Raw genomic sequence first — 22,718 nt, 5'->3', positions numbered from 1 at the left:
TACTGGATAGAAAAACTGATATTCCTATCATTGTATAAGAGTGTTCCTTGGTTTACAATATTTCGTGGTTAAGGATGCGCTCTAAGTTAATTTAAAAAGCAATTTTTGTCGGTGAACACTAGACTGGCTCAAGAACTCATTACAGCACATGTTAGGTTTCAAACGGTCGTAACAACTACCGACTGTGGTTGTGCCATACAAATGATATAAAGTGGGCAAACGATGGAGCGTTTATTACTATCACCAAAATGTATAATTTTTTTGTATACTACATTGATTGCACTGTTATCTTATTTATAGTAGAAGGATTTGGTGTTCCAACCCACCACAAACTCGTTGAGACTGAATAAAAAGTCTTTCTGCTGTTTGCAACTCAATGATGGGGTCCATTTTGCCCCTCAAATTGTTTATGATACCATGTATCAAAATTCCATTCCACATACAGTATTTGGTCACATTTTAAAAAATCAGTGAATGTTATTTAGAACATGTTAAAACTTAAAGGGGAACAGCACTTTTTGTTTTTAATTTTGCCTGCCGTTCACAATCATGAAAGACAAGCAGACAAATGTATGTACTGTCGTTGTACGGTGATGTGCCGCGTGTATCACGATCAATATTAAAGTGTGACCCACTTAATGGACAGTTGTGTGTTTGGTCCAGCTGGGTAAGCACTCCATTTATGTTGAAATAGCATGGCTTCAAGTTCACATTTTGTAGCTTTTGAGTCACTCCCTCCCTCGGTTTCCTGCTCCTCCAATGTCTCACCCTTCCTTTGTGCTGACTTCTAAAAGAAGTAGTTAATCCTGCATATATTCAGCTTTTATCATTAAAATCCTAAAATGAAAATTATGTGTTCTTGTTTCTCATAATGATTGTGAGCGATAGGCAAAATTCCCCCAAAAAATGTGCAGTTCCCCTTTTAACAAGCACACATTTTTGCTCAAGTGATCAACTGTCCAAAAGGAGTGAGAATGAGCAACGCTGGTCTGGTCCCACATCTGTGCCATAAGTGTCATTCCTGAATGGATTTATTATGACCCTCTTCTGTCTAGAGTTTATCATGTTCAAACCACTGCATGTTTTAATGTGTCTTGATAAAATTTTGCTTTCATAGCCTCTAAAGTCTTTGGAGGCCTATCAACTTGCCATCAAGCTTTATCGCCAACTTGCCAACACCCAGGGAGTTTCACGCTCCCTGTGTCTGTCAGCCAGCCTCCTCTTGGAATTGGGTTCCACTGAACTGGCTTTGGTAATGCACATTTTTTTCCGTTCTTTTTGATTAAATAAGAAGTCATACATTCTCGTTCATGATATTACTTAAATTGTTTTTCAGGGCCAGATTGAACAAGCAGAGAAAAATACTTCTGATGGAACAACTGAAGATCTTTCCACTCTCTCCCTGCTGCTGATTTTACTGAAAGCTCAGTATTGTTACAGTACTGGACAGGTAAGTCACAGACATTTTGGCTGTACTTGCATGAATGAGATGTATATTTTTTAATCACATTCACAGGTAGATCGGGGAGTAGAGTATCTGTGTGAGGTGCTTAAAGAGACCAATGAGCAGCGGTGTAGTAAGGGTTGGTATTTGCTGCGAGCTCAAGCACTTCAGATCTGCAGCTCCTACCTCAGTTTGGACACAACTTCACTGCCACAAATCCAACGGCGCTGCATCACACAGCTAGGTGTGTTGTAACTATTGTTTTTTTGTTTTTTTATTAAAAATGTCAGCTTTATCGAATTTGGGGTCTTTGTTTTTCTACTTCAGGTTTTAAAAGCCCGGATTTTGCTTTACATGAAAGCCTCAAGCTTCTCAACAGGCTGCTGCTCACTTTAGTGGGGAAAGACTTGTATGGAACGACTATAAATGTTTCAGGTGTGCGTGGCAAAAGTATGTTGGGAATGGGACAATGGACAATGGGACTACCAAAAAATACAAACATTTCTAATTATTGTGTCCCCTTCCCTTTTATTGAACAGGACATAACATTGAATTTAAATGGCGACTGCTGTCGGAACTTTTGAACTGCTCTATGAAAATGATTGTGATGAGAACCAACTGTGGCGCCATCAATGATGCCAGACTCCAGTGTCAAGAAGCCTTGAAACTGGCCACCAAGTTACAAGTGCCCAGCTAGTAAGTACTGGTTCTAAATACTGTGACCAACGTATTTAAAAAGCACCATTTTAAAAGGACAAGTTCATGTCACACTTCCTTCTGTAGTCTGAATTGCTCATTGTCAAAACATCTTTCACCAGACATTCCCTGATTAAATTAAAGCTTAACTCATCTTACAACTAATTGTAACAAAGAGGTATATGAAAAATACATTATGATCTTCAGGTTACACACATGCACGGAGAAAAAGAACATTGCCATGGCACAAGGGCAGTGTTTGGAGTGATTTATGGTCTCGTTCACCTGTTAAAATTCTGCGTGACGCCATAGCATCCGTATTTTGTTTTTTGATCCTTTCGTAAGTGAAGATTTCTCCTATGTGTGGATATGCGACTCGGGCATGCGCTCGCTAACAGACACAAAAAATTTAAGCCAATCTAATGTTTAGTCATTGCAACTTTTCTTTAAAGCCACCAATGATAATATAAGCGAACCAGTGGTGTTTTTATAATAATGGATTAGATTTGTATCCCACTTTTCTTGACACTCAATACACTTTTATATTGAGACACAAGAACCCGTTAATTCTTGCCACTGTCAGACTACAATGTTGGTGAGCTGCATCTCAGCTGCAACTTTTTAAGGTTAACAATTGTTCTAATAATCACATTGTGTAAAGTGTCAAAGACCAATTCTTATGAGCTGAATATTTACAGTTTGAAATTTAAAAAAACAGTCTTCTCTCCTTAAGTTCAACCGTTTTACACAAGAGAAGACTATGTAGGTAAAATTCTGTAAATTCCCATATAAATTTCGGAGACGGCGCCCTATGGCGGTAAGATAAATATGGCAACTAACCCAGTTCTTCCGCTGATTTCCTCATACAGTTACAACTGTATTTGCCTTGTATACAGAATGTCCTTGCTAAAAAACAGGATATGTTTCTGAAACTTTAAGTTTCTAGAATTCACATGCATTTTACCTTTCTATTTTGCTATTAATACTTCTGTTTTTCTATTTTAGTTGTGCTGAGCTGTTGGTGGTTAAAGCTGAGTTGGAATTAATGCAGGGAGAGCGAGAAGAAACTGGATTTGATCTCGACAAAGTCAGAAATCTTTTGGAACATTGTACAGGTAAGGCTAAAAAACTGTCACAAATCAGTTGAGGTCTCTACTTTAAAAGACACGTAAAATGTTCCTTTTCTAAAAAAAAATATGTCTCTAATGGGGTTGTGCGATATACAAAACCCAAATCCAGCAAGTTAGCACGTTGTGTAATTCTTAAATAAAAACCGTACACAATTATATGCAAATCATTTTCAACTTATATTCTTAGAACAGACTGCAAAGCCAAGATATTTAATGTTCGAACTGAGAAACTTAATTTTTTTTTGCAAATCATTCACTTAGAATTTAATGGCACAGAGACATTTTTGCCTCTGCGTTACACGGCCTTTCCTTTTTAACAACACTCAGGAAACATTTGGAAACTGAGGAGACCAATTTTTGCAGCTTTTCGGGTGGATTTATTTCCCATTCTTGCTTGATGTACAGCTGAAGTTGTTCAACAGTCCGGGGTCTCTTTTGTAGTATTTTAGGTTTCATATTGCGCCACACATTTTGAATGGGAGACAGGTCTGGACTACAGGCAGGCCAGTTTAGTACCCCCACTCATTTACCATGAAGCCTCGCTGTTGTAACACGTGGCTTGGCATTGTTTTGCTGATATAAGCAGGGGCATCCATGATAACATTGCTTGGATGGCAACATGTTGCTCCAAAACCTGTATGTACCTTTCAGGATTAATGGTGCCTTCACAAATTTGTGGGTTACCCATGCCTTGGGCACTAATGCACCCCAATACCATCACAGATGCTGTCTTTTCAACTTTGCATCTAGAACAGTCCTGATGGTTCTTCTCCTCTTTTGTCTGGAGTACACGACATTCACCGTTTCCAAAAAACAATTTGAAATGTGGACTCGTCAGACCACAGAACACTTTTCCACTTTGCATCAGTTCACCTTAGATGAGCTCGGGCCCAGCAAAGCAGACGGCGTTTCTGGGTGTTGTTGATTAATGGTTTTGGCTTTGCATAGTAGTTTTTAGGCTTCACGGTGGAAGAGGGGTTAGTGCGTCTGCCTCACAATACGAAGGTCCTGCAGTCCTGGGTTCAAATCCAGGCTCGGGATCTTTCTGTGTGGAGTTTGCATGTTCTCCCCGTGAATGCGTGGGTTCCCTCCGGGTACTCCGGCTTCCTCCCACTTCCAAAGACATGCACCTGGGGCTAGGTTGATTGGCAACACTAAATTGTCCCTAGTGTGTGAATGTGAGTGTGAATGTTGTCTATCTGTGTTGGCGACTTGTCCAGGGTGTACCCCGCCTTCCGCCCGATTGTAGCTGAGATAGGCGCCAGCGCCCCCCGCGACCCCAAAAGGGAACAAGCGGTAGAAAATGGATGGATGGATAGTAGTTTTTAACTTGCAGAACTGTGGTTACTTACAGTGGTTTTCTGAAGTGCTCCTGAGCCCTTGTGGTCATTTCCTTTACACACTGATGTTGGTTTTTGTTGCAGACTCCCGAGGGATCGAAGTTCACAGGCATTCAATGTTACGTGGAGTGATTTCTCCAGATTCTCTGAACCTTTTGATGATATTAATGTCCGTAGATGGTGAAATCCCTAAACGTTAGGTATCTTGTCTTTGCAATGTATTCAATTAAATATAGGTTGAAAAGGATTTGCTAATAATCGTATTCTTTTTTTATTTACGATTTACACAACGTGCCAACTTTGGTTTTGGGTTTTGTAGAATTTACTGTATTTCCTTGAATAGCCGCTGGGCATGTAATATGCGCCTGCCTTGAATTACTGCCGGGTAAAACTCGCTCCCCAAATTTATTTGCACATGCTTACTTTTACAAGTTTGTGATGTCACAAGTGACGCTTCCCCTGCCGTCGTTTTCAAATTGGCGGAGGTTTTTTTTTTTTTTTCTCTTTTACTGTGTGTAAACCGGGGGTCTTGTTCCATAGCCATACAGATCACCCTAATGGTTGTGGTATAAAACAATTTTAACACTCTTACTAATATGCGCCACACTCTGTGAACCCTAACTAAAGAATAACAAACACATTTCTGGAGAAAATTGGCTCTGTAACACATTATAAACGCAACATAAAAATGTCCCAGAAATTCAATGCATCCATGACTCTTGGCTATATTATACACCCGCTAGCACCAGAGAAGAGGTTTTAAAATTATTAGCGCCTGCTTACTTTTACCACATGCCTTGAATAAGCGCAGGAGTGAGAAGAGGTTTTAAATTAATTAGCGCCCCGGCGGCTATTCAAGGAAATACGGTATTACATAAATTGTACACATTTGGTGTATACATTTGATAAACGGCTTTGTCCTGCAACTTTGACAGCTACAAGCATCCCCAACGCAATGTAGTGTTCTCGCAAGCAGTTAATGTAACCGTCCACAGTGCAAAGCCACTTTAAGTTAGTAATCCTCTGCTCCATGATGGCATATAAACTACATTTCTTACAAGTTTTATCACTAGAGGACGAGGAATAGCTTAACTTGCTACACTAACTTAGTAGGAAGATCCTCTATGCTATCCGCAAGCTAGAGCTCTCAGTGGTTACATCTATCTTTTATTATCAAAACATATTTTGTCGTATTTATTTAATAAATAAGTCACAGGTGGGCTTGAGGGGGGAAAAACAAAATATTTAAATCAGAGCCAATAGTAAGAAATCATTTAAATATTTAATATTACACCACCATCCTGTGTTTTTGTCAGATTTATGATTTTGATCAAAAATGTAATCAACATTTTAAATTTCTGAAGCAGCACTGGTATGACAAGTACTTCCCCTGTAACTACTTGGTATTAGAAGGATCTGGCCCAAAACTAATAAAGTATTCAAACTGTAAAATAAGTTTTTATTACAGAAAGTAACCAAATATTAATAGTAAATAAGTTTTGGTAAAATAATACAACTGGAAATGACCCAATATGTCACTGCATATGTCAGCAGCCAAAATAGGAGCCTTTGTGACATGCTTTGAAATGTTTTATTATCATTTACATACCAAACAATATTTTATCGCAAGAGTTACAAGATATATCACGATATAGATTTTAGTCCGTATTGCTCATCCTGAGTCTCTAATTCGCTCTTTCTTGCTTCTTCAGATTTTCCAGACACAAATTGCAAGTCTAAAGTAAAATTCAAACCAAGAAAAGGTCGTCCTATGCAGAAAGTTATGTCTCCATCGCCTGTCCTAAAAGATGACCTTAAGGAAATCCTCAGTACGAGGTGGACTGTGAAAGAACCAATACTGCAGGATGAGGGAAGCTCACCGCGCCTAAAAACTGTTCCACGTCGTTGGCTGTCATGCCTCACACACAAATTCCACTGCGAGTGTCCCTGCTGCTCGGAACCACTTTTGAGCCGCATCGCAGCCCGCTGGGCAGCTGCGCAGGCTATATTTCTCCAATTGGACCCTTCAGATTCCAAAGTGGGCTTTAAACTTTACTTGGTCACATTAGTTCGCTGCAAGACGATCACTGCCAAACTTGAGACTAAATTAGCTGAGTTATTCCTCATGCCTTTACCTATCAAAAGCTCCCCTAAACCCTCCCTAATGCAAGATGTGGTGGGCCGTGTCTACCTTCACATGGCTTTTTCTAGTCTCGAACCAGGGCACAGGAGGTTCTATAGCATATGGAAAGTTCTTAAAGCCGGTTTAGCATTTGCCGAGTCAGTCCCCTCACCAGAACTCAGAACTCTAACAGCTAAATTGTTGGCAATCAAAGCTTTGGCTTCATTGGTCGCCATGTGTGCCAAAAAGGACTGCAGAATAGAGGAACTTTTCTCTGAAGTGTGGACCTGGAAGGCACCAACACATTTAAATGAACTTAAATGGGACAATAAAACCACACTGCACCAACCCTCACTCAAGGAGCCTAAAAGTGTGTCTGTTTCGAAAAAGAAAAAGCCGACAAATATCAAGGTGGACGAGCCAAAGAGCCACCAAACAAGGACCACAGTTAAAGAGAAGGGCCTGGTTCCCAAAACTCCGGTGATGGTTTCCATGACTCCAGTGGGCAAGTCCAAGTTTTCAGCAAGGGAACTTGGTGCTTTTGACTTCAACACAATAGATTCTACATTACCCTATACGCCAGTTCAGAAGGCGAAAGCCCCTAAATCCGTGCAAAAGACACAGAGAACTGCCTGTAAGCTTCAGTTTCAAGTTTTTGATGAGTTCTTGCCAGGTCAAGACAGAGCTCAGATAGTGCCTGCCGCTCCACGACGTACAAAGAAGTCTCGCTTCCAGGTAGGCATCTAATGAAATGATTGCATAACTTGCTGCCGTGTTTGTTTCAACTAACATTTCAACTGTCCTACTAAAGGTGGAGTTCAGTGATGAGAGTGATTCAGAGAACAATACCCTGAAAGAGCCAATTAAGAAAAATCCCAAAAAGAGAGCCACTCCGAGACAAGCCGCACTCCAAAATAAAGCGGTCTCTGTTACGCCTGCGGAGAAGATCCTCCCTACCAGGCAGACTAGGCGCAAGAAGACTGTTGCGCTACCGCGGGACACTTCTTCAGAAGATGAAAGTCTGATTTGTAAGCCTGCAACAAGACGGGGAAGACCCCGAAATGTGGCCAGCAACGGCGTGGAGTTGGAGGATTGGCCAGAGAAAATGAGGGCCATTGAGGAAGAATCAGATGAAATTCTAGACCTAAGCGTTGAGTATTTAAGGACGTCGGATACTGAGACCAAGGACTGTCCTGCTTCAGGTAAAGTCCATTATGTGCTACACACCTGCTGGATAGATTATCAGTTGCAAATAACTTATGGTGAAAGTGGGACGTTTCATCGGGTACTCTGAATTCACTTCTTCTGAAAATGTGTACATTTCACTGACGGGCAGGGATGTCCAAAGTGTGGTCCAAAGGCCATTTTAGTTTTTTTTCCCTAACCATGCCAATAATTTATTGCTTTTCGAGACCGTTAAATCTATTTGTTTCTTTGTCCAGACAAATGCCAGTATTTTCACCGGTTGTAAAGTGCTGGTTATCCATTGTCATCATTTTTGTGATGAAATCACTGATCGCTTTATTCCTCTGGCAAACGTTTTGCATTTTTAAATCACTGCGGCTTGTAGAACAAGCTTTTAGAAAGGCCCCCGAGCCTGTCTTTGCGGCTGTCTTTGAGTCATCTTTTGTTTTAGCAACATTGGTCTTCCTAGGATTTCAAAACACTGTCATAGGGATGGTAGCATGTACGGTGCCTGATATTGTTTAATGTTTTGGAACTTTATCCCTCTGCGGAATGTTTGCAGATCATTTAGCACAAGTAGCATGTGAAAAGTCTTCTTCTGAAACATTATAAAATGTCATGATCGCCATGTAAAATTCAGGCTTACAGTGTGATAAGCAGGAGAAAATAAACGCTTGGGATTTGCGCACCCTTACCTTGTTCTCGCGCCTGGGTGGGTGTAAGGAACAGTGTAACTCGGCCTGTCGCTGTTACGTCTCCGCCTCATCGCTGCCGCCACAGTCTGGGGTGACAATAGACTACAGACTGTGATGAATTAGGCTGGCTTCGTCGTGTAAAGAAGCCTTCAATTTTTGGTTGTGTTTTCCGCTCCATTTGCTGAATGGCGATATATATCTCAATATTTTTTCGATTAAGTAAAAACAAAACGGTCCTACTTACCTGAGATACTAAGTAAGTCAAAATAATGACTTACTAAGTCAAATTGAGAATCGTTTGCAATAAGCGTTTGGGGAAAAAAATAATTAAAAAAGTGGGGGCATTGACATATGCTCAACTCATGCTTAATTTATTACAGCATTTGGGAAGACTAGTTGACTTTTTTTTTTTTTTTTTTATGTAAATGTTATATTTTTATCAACATGTGATAGCAGGGACCCTGCCTTTCAAAACTAGGCTGCTACATTACATTAACGATTAATGTAACTAGCTGAAAAAAATAGTACAATAGAAATATGAGAGACTATTCATCCCTGAACACTGTGGAGTTCACGTAGGCTTTTTGATGCAGTTACATAATTATGTAAACTATCAGACAGCTTCAGGAAACTGTTCATTTAACATGACATTTTTCGCTGCTTCAACAGCTCAATCAACACAGAAAAAGGTAAAGTGAATTAACTTGGTTGTTATCTGTAGGTCAATAATATGGGGCAGCATAGCTCGGTTGGTAAAGCGGCCGTGCCAGCAACTTGAGGGTTCCAGGTTCGATTCCAGCCTCCGCCATCCTAGTCACTGCTGTTGTGTCCTTGGGCAAGACACTTTTCCCACCTGCTCCCAGTGCCACCCACACTGGTTTAAATGTAACTTAGATATTGGGTTTCACTATGTAAAAGCGCTTTGAGTCACTAGAGAAAAGCGCTATATAAATATAATTCACTTCACAATAATGCTTGTCCTTCTCTCAGACAGGGCTTTGCTGTACGTTTCATTTGGGGCGCGCACACACTCATGCGCACGCATGCACACCGCACAGTGAGCTAACGTACTAAAACCTAATTAGCCTTCACCTCAAGGACTGCGAGCGAACTGAGCGGCCGCTTGTGTTTCTAGAACGTCAACAGGCTCATTGTGATGTTACAAGGAGTTGAGTTGGAGAGGACTGGGAGGTGTTTATAATTTGGGGGGAGTGCGCTGCCTTATGATCATCGGCTAAACTATCTGCTCACCCCGCCGTCTCTCCTTAATACGACTATGCCTCATGACCTCTTTCAAAGGTGAGATGCAGGCGGTTTTACGTAGTATAACGTCTTCACATCTACAAGTTTAATCAGACTTTGACAAAATTAAAAAGATCAAAACATCCCCATGCCTCCTTTTGTTTAATCAGTTAGTGTGTTTAATCAACTGGAACTGATGCAAGTGGACCATAACAGCCACAGGTGAAATCACTGGACTGAGTTCATGCTGAGCCCTTAGCAGATAAACAAACAAATGTTGAGAAAATATTACACAACACTTTTCTTTTAAGGGTCGGGGCAATGTGGACTGTAACGACCTCAGGTGAAATGACTGCTGGGTTTATGTTTAGCACTTAACAGAAACTCTGAAGCATGATGAAAACATAACAGACACCGGTAATTTACAATCTTAGCATAACGTGTAAATGTTATTCTGTGTTAGCCCTGCAATGAGGGGGCGATCTGTTCAGTGTGTACACCGCCTGAAGGCAGCCGGGTTAGGCCTCAGCCACCCCCTTTACCTGGAGAGGAACAAGCGGTAGAAAATGGGTGGATTGATGGGTAGATAGCGTAGTATTCTAAGGAAATGTAAAAGTAGAGGCTTATCAATTGTAAAATTAGTGCCTATGCAAAGCTATAGCAAGAAACTGTCAAGAATTTAATCACACTTATACTTGTGTTATTTTCTCTTAAGAAATCGAGTTTGAGGTCTTGCGGAGGGATTGGTTTTGCGGTTTGGAGAGTGGTGACTTGCTTGACCAGAGGGGTGGATGTAAAGTGAAAGGATCTCAAACTCATCTTCCTCACTCTGATGAAAAGACAGGTAAGGCTTTATGGATGCAATTAATAAAAATAAAAAAAAAATACAAAACAGCCATTAGTTTCAAGAGACAAAATATTCTGCTGCTATAAATATATAAGTGGAGTTTTATTTTGTTATTCTGTATTGTGTGAAATCTAGATAGTGTAAGACCTTTTTTCCTCATTGAGTTGAATAAACTTCGGAGCTAGAATTTAGAGTATTACTTATATAGCGATGACCTATATGAGTCTGACTACAATCACATTGTGTATGGAAATAACGAGTGGGACAATGACTTATTAAAACCACTGGACAAACCAAATTTAATCCATACAACTCTCTAAAATGTCTTGGTACAAATAAGTCTCGCTCATTCCTTTATTGATCCCAATTAACATATCATGATTCTTTGGGACTATTTTTTTTTTTCCCACACAAAGGAACAATTTTTAGAGGCTTATGGATTTTTTTGTTTTTTTTATTTATTTAGAAATTACACTTTTTTTAAATATTGGATTCCACATTGTATTACTGCTTCTAAGAAACATGAGGTGGTCTTTTGGTTTTTCTTCATGGGAGGTCCCGGAAAGACAGTGGATGGGTTGACTTTTTTAAAAGAAATGACTAGAAAGACTAAAAATAATCCATAAAGGCAAACACATTCAACAATGTTTTGATGCTCATAATAAAGAAGAGTAAATTATTTAATGCAATCCTCACACAAGTGCTAAATGAAAGCAGTGAGACTTGAACCAGGGTACTGCAGCCAATTCAGGTTGCAAGGGTTGCTTGAGGCGTGAGGAAAGCGAGGATGTAGCGTCAACCTTTGTCAGCGTTAAACTGCAGCATCTGTTTGCAGATTGTTAGATTATATTTAAAAAATGTTTGATGTAGAAAATAAACTTATTCTTTATTGCATGTCAATTTTACAGTTAACTTATAAGCTGGTGTGATATTCATACTTACCATCTAATGTACCCCTTTTTCTTCTGATTTTTTTTTTCTCAGACTATCTTTCATTAGCGGATGTTCAGACATTACTTCGCTCTGCTTGGGTGACACTTCAGCACTTCCCCGCTCCCAATGTTTTTCCAACAGTCTGTGCCTTCCTGGCACTATCAACAGGACAACAGGACCCAATGACTACCGCAATGCTTCATACCCAGTCTTTGGGCATTACAAGCCGGCATCGCACCATTAGGTATTTAGCCAGCTGTGTCCTGTAAGTGCTTTCTTCATTTACACAATCAAAAAGTCTTGTACTGGAAACTTTTGGTTTGAAAATGTATTTTTTTAATTTTATTTTATTTTTTAAAGGAAGCTGAAAAAGGCATCAAATGAGCTAGCGGCTCAAATGGACCACCTCACTCTCGATGATTCCAGTAATATTACTACGGGACAAAGATTGTCCCAGTTGGAGAGCATCTTTGCCTTTCCCTCAGCAGACTCTTCAACCTTTCCTGAAAGCCACTGCCAACAGTTTCTTGAACAAATTCAACAAATTCCATCTGGTAATATATAGCTTTAGTGACTTGACTGTTAAGGCAAAAGCAGAACATTTTGGTCATAGTGTTTGCTCTGCCACAGGTGTGACTGTGTGTGTGATGTCAGTAATTGGAGTAAAATCTCAGGAAATGGGTGAAAGCATCCTCCTGTCCCGTCTTCAAAGAGGATCTGCTCCTGTCACTGTGCACATTCCCACCTCCACAGAGCGGGTAAGGATAATAATATAGGTGTCTGCTGTGCGTGATGCCATGGTCAAACCAACGCGGATATTGAATAAAAAGTAACCCCACTCAGAAGGTTAAAACAACTCCTTCGACACCTGTGGAGTTTTAAAACCAATCTTTGTCCACATAAAAAATATTTACTCTCCGTAATTCTGTATAATCGGAAGCCTGCTGACTTGGGTCTTCCATTCTGATGCTTTCACCGAGAACCGCATTGAGATTAATTAAAGCATGTGGATGGCCTGCGATGAGGTGGCGACTTGTCCAGGGTGTACCCCGCCTTCCGCCCGATTGTAGCTGAGATAGGCACCAGCGCCCCACACAACCCCAAAGGGAATAAGCGGTAGAAAATGGATGGTTGGCCGCTTTGATATCTTTTGTGCATCAGAGATGCAAATGTATGTCAATACAGAACTAACCTTCAATTTGTGACTTTTATAATAGTCTGCTACATTTGTACTACTATTTCCCTTTCAATGCATGCAGCAAAAAAAAAAATCCACCTTTTACGTTTTCTGCAAAGGTGCCTTGCTCTGAAATGACTGTTTTAGAAGGGGTTTCGGAAAAAAAAAGACTAAATTTTTATAGATCAGCAAACTCTGCTTCTTTCTACTCCTTTTCAGACATGATGTAATAAGCAATTGGAAATATGTGATTTACTATATTGTAATTGTATGCATGTTGGAAATAAACTAACACCATATGCATATGTGTAAAATATAACATTTTAAGGAACTTTTGTCGGATGACGTTACATTTCATAACCAAGAATGAAAAAAATACAATTAATTTTAAAATGTAATAAATTGTGATTTTGTAGTGCAAATAGATTGTAAAAACTATGAGCGCAAACCAAACACAAACCCATTTCAGCACAGTCGGGATACTCTAAATCACAAATGTGCAGAAATCCACCCTAAGTGCTGAGCTAATCTGAACATTACATATAAATCTCAACTTTGTGTCTTAGGTGACAAAGCAAAGTAGTGCAATATATAATATATCTTAACAGTAAAGAACTGATCTGTTACAAAATATACCATTGGCCAATAGAAAAATAATGGCCCCATGGCCGTTTGTGGGGCACACCCTGCATTATGTGTTAATGTCATGTACATTGTATTAAAATCAGTGGCCAGGAAATTGTTTTTATTTACCCCCTAAACACGTGTGTGTGTGTGTTATGAATTGTATCATGCAAGTCTATTTACCCACTTGTGATACCATAATCAAATTTTTGTTCTGTTGATTAAAAAAAAAAATTAACATAACATAATGTTGCACATTTCTTATGATGGAAGCCAGATAGGTCAGTTTTGTCTCCACAAAAAAGAAAACGTCTGTCGGAGTTTTTGGAATATCTGTGTTAGTTTGTATTGCAAATTAAAGAAATCTAAATAATTGTCAGCCTTATGAACACTCAGTTTTTTGATGATGCATAAAATAAGATTTGTAACGCCATCTTTGTTTTGTTCCACAGCGTTCCATAAGAGGTCTGGTCCAGGAGATGGACAGTATTCTGGTGGAGCAGAAGACTCTAAACTGCGTCTCTGAAAAAGCTCAGTGGTGGTGGGGCCGCAGGGACCTTGACTCTCGAGTCGAGGTAGGAAACCAGGGTACTGCTGAGGGGAGGTTCAGATGTTTTATCGATTTAGATCACTTAAGTGTCCATTTCTCCCTTTGACTGAGAAACCTGAAGAATAGAATACTGAATGTAATCCTATTCATTACTGTGCTAAACACAACATTGCTAAAGTGGTTGTTTGTGTATATTCACAAAACTTTTTGTTGTTATGAATGTTGTTTTTTTTCTGTAAAACATGCTTTGGGTGCAAAATATTTATTTTCAACCTGATACAGTTTACTTAATTATCCGTTTTCTTAAATATAGATCGCTTGTAGTTATTGCACATTGTTCTTTGCGGCTGGTTTTAGAGCAACGTCTTTATATGCTTTCTAAACACTGTTGAGCAATGCTTGCGTTTCAGGTGACTGCTAAGGTTTGAGGTGTTGAATGTTGATGTTCTTTTTTCCTCCTTGTGGAATGTTTGTAGTGTTAATTTCAGTGACTAATAGTTTTCCTCTTAGTTAGTTTAGTTAGTTTTCGTCATCAACTTTTTTTTTCACCTGACAAAAATAAGATAACTAATCAAAACCAATGCAATTTGACAAAGACTATGAAAAAATAACCTTGCATTTTATTCAATGAATAAAAACGAGACAAAAATAATGACAAACAAAATCCAATCATTTATTTTTGTCTTGGAGATGGGTGGGACAAGTTAGCAACACATCCTGTCACACCTCTTTGACAACGTACATAGGAAATGCGGCCGGCGTTAGTTAAAAAGGAGAGCCAATCAGATGCTTTTCTTTGTGAGAATTTGTCACGGCCAAAACAAAAATGTATGGATTCAACATGTTCTACATCGTAATATGTGTGCACCTGGGAGAAAGTGAAGAGGACACATTTAATTTTTGACATTCTATGATGCCATCAGAAGGCGGTCTTTTGTGACATCTACACAACTGTAAGTTAAAGATAATTCTATCGTACTACTTTTTTACAACAAAAAATAAGTAATTTTTCTCTCTCTCAAGGAATCGTTTAATTGGTAAATATAAAGACATGATAACTTTTAATTTGGTCCACCATGATTACGTTACACACACAGCCGAGAAAGGAAGTTGATGATGTAGTGTTTCCTAAATATTTATTTGAGGCGGCCATTTATTAACAAATGAAAGGGACAAGTGGTAGAAAAAGGATGAATAAATTAAATACTGTACATAGTAACTCTGTTTCACAACACACATACTTACCTGCTTTTACCAGAAACGTAGCATTAAATATAATAGAAAAAGTGCTTGAACAATGTCTATTGGCATTGACCTGTGGAGCAAAAATTATTAATTACATCATTTCTGACAATATGATCATGCTGCTTTTGTGCTAAATGCTTTGCGTGTAGTCTAGAGATGATTTAAATTAAACTGAAGAGAAACCTAATCTTTTATATTTAATAGTGTAGTCTAGTAAATGTTTTGTCATTTTAGCTGACTAAATTGTGTAATTTCGTCGTCTCAAATTTAATTATTTTAGATTACTAAAACACATTTGGTCAATTTTGACAGTAGTTTTTAATTTAGTTTTAGTCATTCCCTTTTAACACTGATTGTTTGCAGAATCAGTGCAATTAGCACGCAAAATGTCTTTTGAAACTGTGACTCAGTCCCACACAATGTACACCATGTTTGTTTACTATGAGTTCAGGGGAAGTTGACGACAGCGCGAGCAGGGGAAAACGAGCACAGGGCATTTGATGAGAAGGAATACCACCGCAAGTTGAAGCCATGACAGTCTCTCAGCCGGAAGCAGAGGGACAGAAGTCTGGCACATACTAGAAAGGCCCAAATAAAGTTGAGGCCTCAATTATTAGCCCTTCCATGAACATTTCATTTTTTTATGAAGTATTTCCCAATTGCTGTTAAAGAGAGCAATTTTTTTTTATCACAGCTTTTTCAAGCATTCTACTTTAATTTTAGATTATTCCAATATTTTTATTTCGGCACAAAAACACTTTTTTTTTCTTTTTTTCACAAAAAACAAACATGACCAAAATCCAAAATATTAGCCCCCTTAAAAACTCCCACAATTTTAAGAGATAGCAAGTGTTTGAAGCAGTATGCTCTGTTTAATCAAACTAAATTGAAAAAAACAGTGGACACTGACTCTATTAGAGAAACCTGTAGAGCAGTGCAGAAGATTAATTGGATGATTCAGGACTCTGAAAGGATTATGCCAAAAACAAAAGAAATCAGTTAAAACCTAATAATATCCTCTTGAATGAAAACAAGTCAGCAGTGTAGAGACGTCACCAACTGATGCACAGAGGAGTGGTCCACCTGGTCCTGACTTGGAACAGCTAGCACTTCCTCCGTGGAGGCTGATCCGTAGTCACCTGAAAGACAGCAGATCAACTGGTCTAAAAAGGGGTCCGTTTAAAGGTTTGAGTATACAAATGAGTTTTAAGATGGGACTTAAATGCTTCTACTGAGGTAGCATCTCTGTTACTGGTAGGGCATTCCAGAGTACTGGAGCCCAAATAAAAAACTCTCTTGAAGCTCGCAGACGTTTTTTGGGATCTGGGAATCACTTATAAGCCTGAGTTCTTGGAACGCAGATTTCTGACCGGGACATGGTACAAAGCATTCAGCAAGATAGGGTGGAGATAGACCGTTAAGGTTTACTACTTACGTATAAAATACCTAAAGTCACATTTTTAGTACACAGGAAGCCAGTATAGGCGTTATGTGTTCAAACTTTCTTGTTCCTGTCTAAAGTCTAGCGGCCACATTTTGTACCAACTGTAACATTTTAATACTAGACATGGGCAGACCCGAAAATAATACGTTACAGTAATCGAGACAAGACTTAACGAACGCATGAATATTGATATCCGTGTCAGTGTTGGACAAAATGGGACAAATTTTAGTAATCAATCAATCAATCAATGTTTACTTATATAGCCCTAAATCACTAGTGTCTCAAAGGGCTGCACAAACCACCACGACATCCTCGGTAGGCCCACATAAGGGCAAGGAAAACTCACACCCAGTGGGACGTCGGTGACAATAATGACTATGAGAACCTTAGAGAGGAGGAAAGCAATGGATGTCGAGCGGGTCTAACATGATACTGTGAAAGTTCAATCCACAATGGATCCAACACAGTCGCAATCCTACAGAGATGAAAGAAGACTGTTTTAGTAAAACTCTTAATGACAACAAAACACATTGGTGGGAGTGTTATGCTCTTGGGATGCTTCAGTGCATTTGGAACTTGGAATATTGTCATGGTGGAAGGAATTCTGAAGAAAGGATGTTTGAAGATCTTTGCGCAAAACTGGGTTTAGGTAGCCGCTGTGTTTTCCAACATGAAAACGACCCAAAACATATGTCACTCCTGGTGAAGACTCCAGAAGACGGAAGTAAATGTTATTGAATGGCCCGCACAAAACCCTGACTTGAACCCCATCGAGAATCTTGAGGTGGAGTTGAAGACCAAGATCCATGGCAGGAGACCGTCAAATCTTGCGGAGCGTAAGCGGTTTGCCAAATAAGATTGGACTGGGATTGCGCAGGAGGTGTGTGTTTTGGAGACTTTTGAAAAACTAACAAAAGGTTTCAAACTGGTCTGCAGTAAAAATGACACATGATTACCTATTGGCATCAGGGGTGCTAATCATTTAGACGCTAGTCATTTTTATTTTTCTTAAATTAACTTTGTTCATGCATGCAAATAAAAATATTGGAAGCATCTAATATGAAAGTAGACTGCTTGGAAAAGCTGTTTTTAACAATGCATTGCACTCTGTAACTGCACTTGGGAAATGTTTTATAATTCTGTAAACTTTATTTACGTCCACCAGGCTGTGATGTCAAACTATGTCCACGGTTGTAAAAGGTCTGCAAAACCCAGCGTTGATTCCAGAACTGCATGTAAGCTCAGGTCCAAATGCGTGAACCTTATGATTTGGCAGTGTTTAACACGACTATCCAGCGTTGCAACATTTACAAGTCAAAATAGTGAAAATTTACCATAGGTTTGCTTTAGTGGCCGAATTAAGTTCACCTCTAAAGGTTTAGTGCATTCAAAAATTATAATGGCCCCCTTTTTTTTCTGTATGCAACCGTGTTTATAAATATGTTTGGCATGGCCTAAGCCATAAATGTCATTCTGCATAATTGTTTTTTTCAGCAACTAGTGAAAGAGATGGAGCACTTACTCGGATGCTGGAAGAGCCTCCTTTTGCCTCTTACGTCAGATCCCAAGCTCTCCCCTCAAGTCGAGCGTCTTTGCAAAACCTTATGTGCCAACAAAGTTACAGCCAGTGAGGAGATGCTAAAGGTTTGTTTGTCTTGTTTTATGAGTCAAGGCTCAGTTTGGAAAACTCCAACATCTACAAAACTCCCATGTTTGGCTTTCTCTAGGCTTTGCTTTCTGCCACCCCTGTGCTCTCCCAAAAAGACTGGAAAAGATTCACCCTGGGAGTTTGTCCCCACTGGGATGACAAATGTGAGCAGCTTCTCCAGTCATCTGTTGTGCAGCTCACAGACCGAAAGGAGCCTTGTGGTCACGTGGTTCTCATTCTTGACAAGGTACTAAACTCACCTGTTGTAATGTGAGCTTTTTAAGCATTATGTGTGGTATATCATATAGGTGTCCTATTTTTTTACACAGTTCCTTCAGAAGTTGCCCTGGGAGAGCATATCCATCCTACGCTCTCGCTCTGTGAGCCGCATGCCGTCTCTTGAGTCTTTGGTTGGTTTGAGCTTTCAGAAAAAGGTAAGATTTATGCCATTTACTCTGTCTGACTGGGTCCAAAAAATGTAAGGATGTGGGGCGATTAGGGATGTAAATCTCTTTGTGGTAGATGATTCAATTTGCGTTACGATCCAATACAAATATTTTTTCATAATGAAACAAAACAATTTGTGTGTGATCTATTCATTTAAAGATGAATAGATACATAGATATGTCACAAATAGTGAATAAATTTAATTCTTAGAGTATTTTAATGGCAAATGAAATATGAGTTACCAGCCAAAAAATACTCCAGTTGTTTCCACTTTGGACAACCATACAATAACTATCAATTCACTTTATGATGCCAGTCATCATAGTTGTATCATTTTCCTGCTTTAGAGCGATCCTGAGTCAATCCTCAAGAATGGTGTGGACAGAAAGAACACATTTTATCTTCTGGACCCCGATAAAAATCTGGGCAGCACACAGAACCGATTCAAAGCGTGGTTTAGCAGGTAAGACCAGTGCTCACGTTTAATTTTCTCGTTTTTAGATGTGTATCTAACCACATCTCTTTCATTTAAGTCAACCGAATTGGGATGGGGTGTGTGGAAGTGCTCCCGAAGCGGGCCAGTTGGAAGAAGCTGTTGCGACCAAGGATCTATACATGTGAGTTCGGCAACCTACTGCTAGTGGCGCCCCCTGTGGGTTATGATCAAAATTCTTTAGAGCAGGGTTCCCCAACCTCCTTTCCACCAGGGACCGGTTTAATGTGTGCAATATTTTTACGGACCAGCATTCCATGAGTGCCAGATAAAAAAAAAACACAATAAAATGAGCATGAAAAATCAACTCACTAACGCTGAAGTAGTGGGAGCCCTGCGTGTGTTTCTTTGCGAAGATATGGTACATTTTCTACCGCTTGTCCCTCTCAAGGTTGCAGTCTTGGTGGCATAAACTGTGCACCAGTGTTTCTTAACCATAGGGCCAGGGCCCGACAATCTGAGACATTAACATTTTATATCTCCATTAATGTGCATTTTCTGATGTGCTATTACAAAGCAGCTGTAATATACATCTATTAACAAGCTTATTGGTGTGTTATGTGACAGGTGAAAGATAAGTCGGAGAAAATGCGGTAGTTTATAAATTAATTCATGTTAGTGTGCGGCCCGGTACTGGTCCCCGGACCGGTAGTTAGGGACCACTGCTTTAGAAGACATGCCCGCATTCATGTAACACATATCCTCAGATATAAATATATCAGAATCCTTATTCATATAGTTTCCAAGTCCGATCCAAGCACTTGCACAGAGGTTTAATTGATGGCAGCGATGTTTTCAACCAATTTTGTTAAAATTGTCAGTCCCCCTAAAGGTGCCCAGCAGGTTTTGAAGTGACGTCAAGTTAAAGTGGGTGTTGTGTCAAACTTATTAAGCTGTGCAACAACATTAAAGGTAATCAGTTTCATGGGGTTTATTAACAGTGCCAGTGTGTGGTGTTTTATCAGAAAACTAATAGCACACAGTACAACAAAGTTAAGGTGACACATTTTCACCCTTTTTTGTTTTTCACTTGACATAGTCATTGTTTTGGGGAGTGCTGGCAATGTTGCGTTGGCCAATAAGTGCAGCAACGTCCAAATCTGACCAACGTTTCAAAATCTAAAACGTATGCAGAAGACAAATGCATAACACCCGTCCCCCGGAAAAATCGACATGAGAAAATTTAACAGAACAAAATATGTTTTTGATCTTTCAAGTGTTTTGAATTCCTGTTGCATTTGTTTTATGGTGTTTGACCCACTGTGCAATGTAGACTAATATTATTTGTGTAGTTCACTTTAGAACAGATTAGCATATCTTTTTCATTGTCACTTGGGTAGCAAAACTAAAGGTGCTCTATACAGTCATTGCACCATTCAGAAAATGGAATATTCAAATATGATTGCTAATAAAGACCAGTTATTAAAACTCAAACACAATTACACATCCCTAGCATTCAAACAAAATATATCACACATTCCACCAAATACTTTTCGTTTATGAAGTGCATGTATTAATTTATTTTTTTCCTGTGTCATGTACACTCCACCTCTGGACATGTCAGTTTTATGGGTCATGGTGCAGGCGCACGCTTCCTTGACAGCCATGCAGTCCTGAAGCGACCAATAAGAGCCGCCTCTCTGCTGATCGGTTGCAGCAGCGCCGCTCTGGCTGTGCGGGGAGATCAGGAGGGACAAGGCATCATCCTCAATTACCTCATAGCAGGCTGGTAGGATATAAGTTTCTTTTAATGACCATTGTGAACATTTTAGGATCAGTTGCCTAAAAATTCTGATACATGTGTTTTGACTTTATTTTATTCCATAGTCCCTTTCTTTTGGGAAATCTGTGGGATGTAACTGATCGGGATATCGACCGCTTCGCCCAAGCCTTGCTGGAATCCTGGTTTTCTTCTAAGCCGGGAAGTGCTCTGCTAGACTACATTGGTCCTTCACGGCAGGCCACAAACTTGAAATACCTGATTGGAGCTGCACCTGTCGTCTATGGCCTGCCAATCTATCTTCAGTAACTGTTCTCAACTAGATGTAGCTCAGAGACACAGCAGATACGTTTTGTGTGCTGGTCTGCCATAACAAACATATCTGTTGCTTAAGCCTGAGTGTTTTTAAAAACTTGACCAAAGCTTTCTTTGTAATGAGGGAAAGATGTTTGTGTATGTGCCGCAGACAATTATGTCAGTGTTGTGATACTTTTTTATGCCATATATACTATTTTAGTTCTGCCCTCACTATAAGTGTTGTGGTTATACAGCTTGGCAGACAGCTAACAATCCAAGACGTCTAATAAAGTTCCAAAGCAGATTAATCCATATAGGCTCTCTTGTTGATCTTGTTTTTTCTTTTCCTAACTTTTATTTTTGTCTTGCACTTTTATGTAAAGAAACTTATTTTTTCCAAGGCTTGTAGGAGCTAACACACATTGTCTACTTCTCAATTGTCTCATGAACTGAACTGATATTGTCAACCCGGAAGTGCCCAAACAAATTAAGTGTATTCTGAAACGGGTCTAGTGTAGATTGTTGGAGTACCTTGTCGGATGATCTTGATGTCTACTTTTCTTACTTTTTAGTCATGGCTGTTGATAGACTTGACGATGAGTCCAGTGGGCCATTCATTTCTTCTCACCTGGCCATCTTTCAGTAGTACTAGTTCTCCAACTTGCAGGTTAGGCCTTTCTGCATACCATTTTCTCCGAGGTTGTGTGGTTGACAGGTATTCTTGTTTCCATCGCTTCCAGAATCTATCAGAGAGAAGTTGGACTTGCCCTAATTGTTTTGAAGGGATGTTTTTCACATTGAAGTCTCCTGGCAGTGCAGATATGACATCTCTCTTCTGTGTATGATAGAGGGATGAAAGACACTTTGACGCTTGCTCCCGATTGAGAGGTGGCGACGAGGTGATCGAAAGGGTAATAGGGCAAACCAAGTGTTTGACTCATCTTTGTATATTTCTCTGTTCATAATGTCAAAATGCTTGACCATCAGGAGACTTTGATTGATTGATACTTTTTTTAGTAGATTGCACAGTTCAGTACATATTCCGTACAATTGACCACTAAATGTTAACACCTGAATACGTTTTTAAACTTGTTTAAGTCGGGGTCCACGTTAATCATTTCATGGTAAAAACCTGGTTTATCGTCATTCTTAGCATTTTGAAAAACTTTGCTGCCGAGGTTGTCCATCTCCTCCAAATGAAGAGCTCTCTGTTTGGGGCGCTGCAGCCCATGGCACGGATTAGGGCTGTTGAAGTTTTGACTGACATGGATGGTGTTAGAACAGACCTGGGCAAATTAAAGCCCGGGGGATGCATGCGCCCCGTTGAGCTTTTCAATCTGGCCTGCCGGACATTCCTAAATAATTGTTTTAGATGTTTAAAATGGAAAGTGTAGCTGCTATTATGATGTCCAGTGATGTTTTCTAATGACCTTTCAGTG

At 39.6% G+C, this 22,718-nt stretch overlaps 1 protein-coding gene across 2 annotated transcripts in view; it reads left to right on the top strand.

Annotated features, from left to right (window-relative positions):
* Nucleotides 1-21,591, top strand: part of espl1 (extra spindle pole bodies like 1, separase) — a 29,743-nt gene extending 8,152 nt beyond the window's left edge. Inside the window, exons 13-32 of one of the 2 annotated variants that reach the window (XM_061875189.1) lie at nt 1,118-1,252; nt 1,337-1,450; nt 1,517-1,688; nt 1,772-1,879; nt 1,984-2,140; nt 3,146-3,255; nt 6,323-7,467; nt 7,544-7,934; nt 10,570-10,698; nt 11,686-11,899; nt 11,995-12,188; nt 12,265-12,392; nt 13,888-14,010; nt 18,169-18,318; nt 18,402-18,569; nt 18,652-18,756; nt 19,117-19,232; nt 19,303-19,386; nt 20,827-20,991; nt 21,090-21,591. In XM_061875189.1, the coding sequence (XP_061731173.1) occupies nt 1,118-1,252; nt 1,337-1,450; nt 1,517-1,688; nt 1,772-1,879; nt 1,984-2,140; nt 3,146-3,255; nt 6,323-7,467; nt 7,544-7,934; nt 10,570-10,698; nt 11,686-11,899; nt 11,995-12,188; nt 12,265-12,392; nt 13,888-14,010; nt 18,169-18,318; nt 18,402-18,569; nt 18,652-18,756; nt 19,117-19,232; nt 19,303-19,386; nt 20,827-20,991; nt 21,090-21,291 (4,110 nt within the window). In that variant the 3' untranslated portion in view covers nt 21,292-21,591. Of the gene's footprint in view, nt 1-1,117; nt 1,253-1,336; nt 1,451-1,516; nt 1,689-1,771; nt 1,895-1,983; nt 2,141-3,145; nt 3,256-6,322; nt 7,468-7,543; nt 7,935-10,569; nt 10,699-11,685; nt 11,900-11,994; nt 12,189-12,264; nt 12,393-13,887; nt 14,011-18,168; nt 18,319-18,401; nt 18,570-18,651; nt 18,757-19,116; nt 19,233-19,302; nt 19,387-20,826; nt 20,992-21,089 lie in introns of both variants that reach the window. The other variant, XM_061875187.1, reaches the window with a different exon arrangement.
* Nucleotides 21,592-22,718: the final 1,127 nt, after the last annotated feature.

This window comes from Nerophis ophidion, linkage group LG16, assembly GCF_033978795.1.
Source record: "Nerophis ophidion isolate RoL-2023_Sa linkage group LG16, RoL_Noph_v1.0, whole genome shotgun sequence".
NCBI lineage: Eukaryota > Metazoa > Chordata > Actinopteri > Syngnathiformes > Syngnathidae > Nerophis > Nerophis ophidion.
This window is presented reverse-complemented; position numbering and strand designations above follow the sequence as displayed.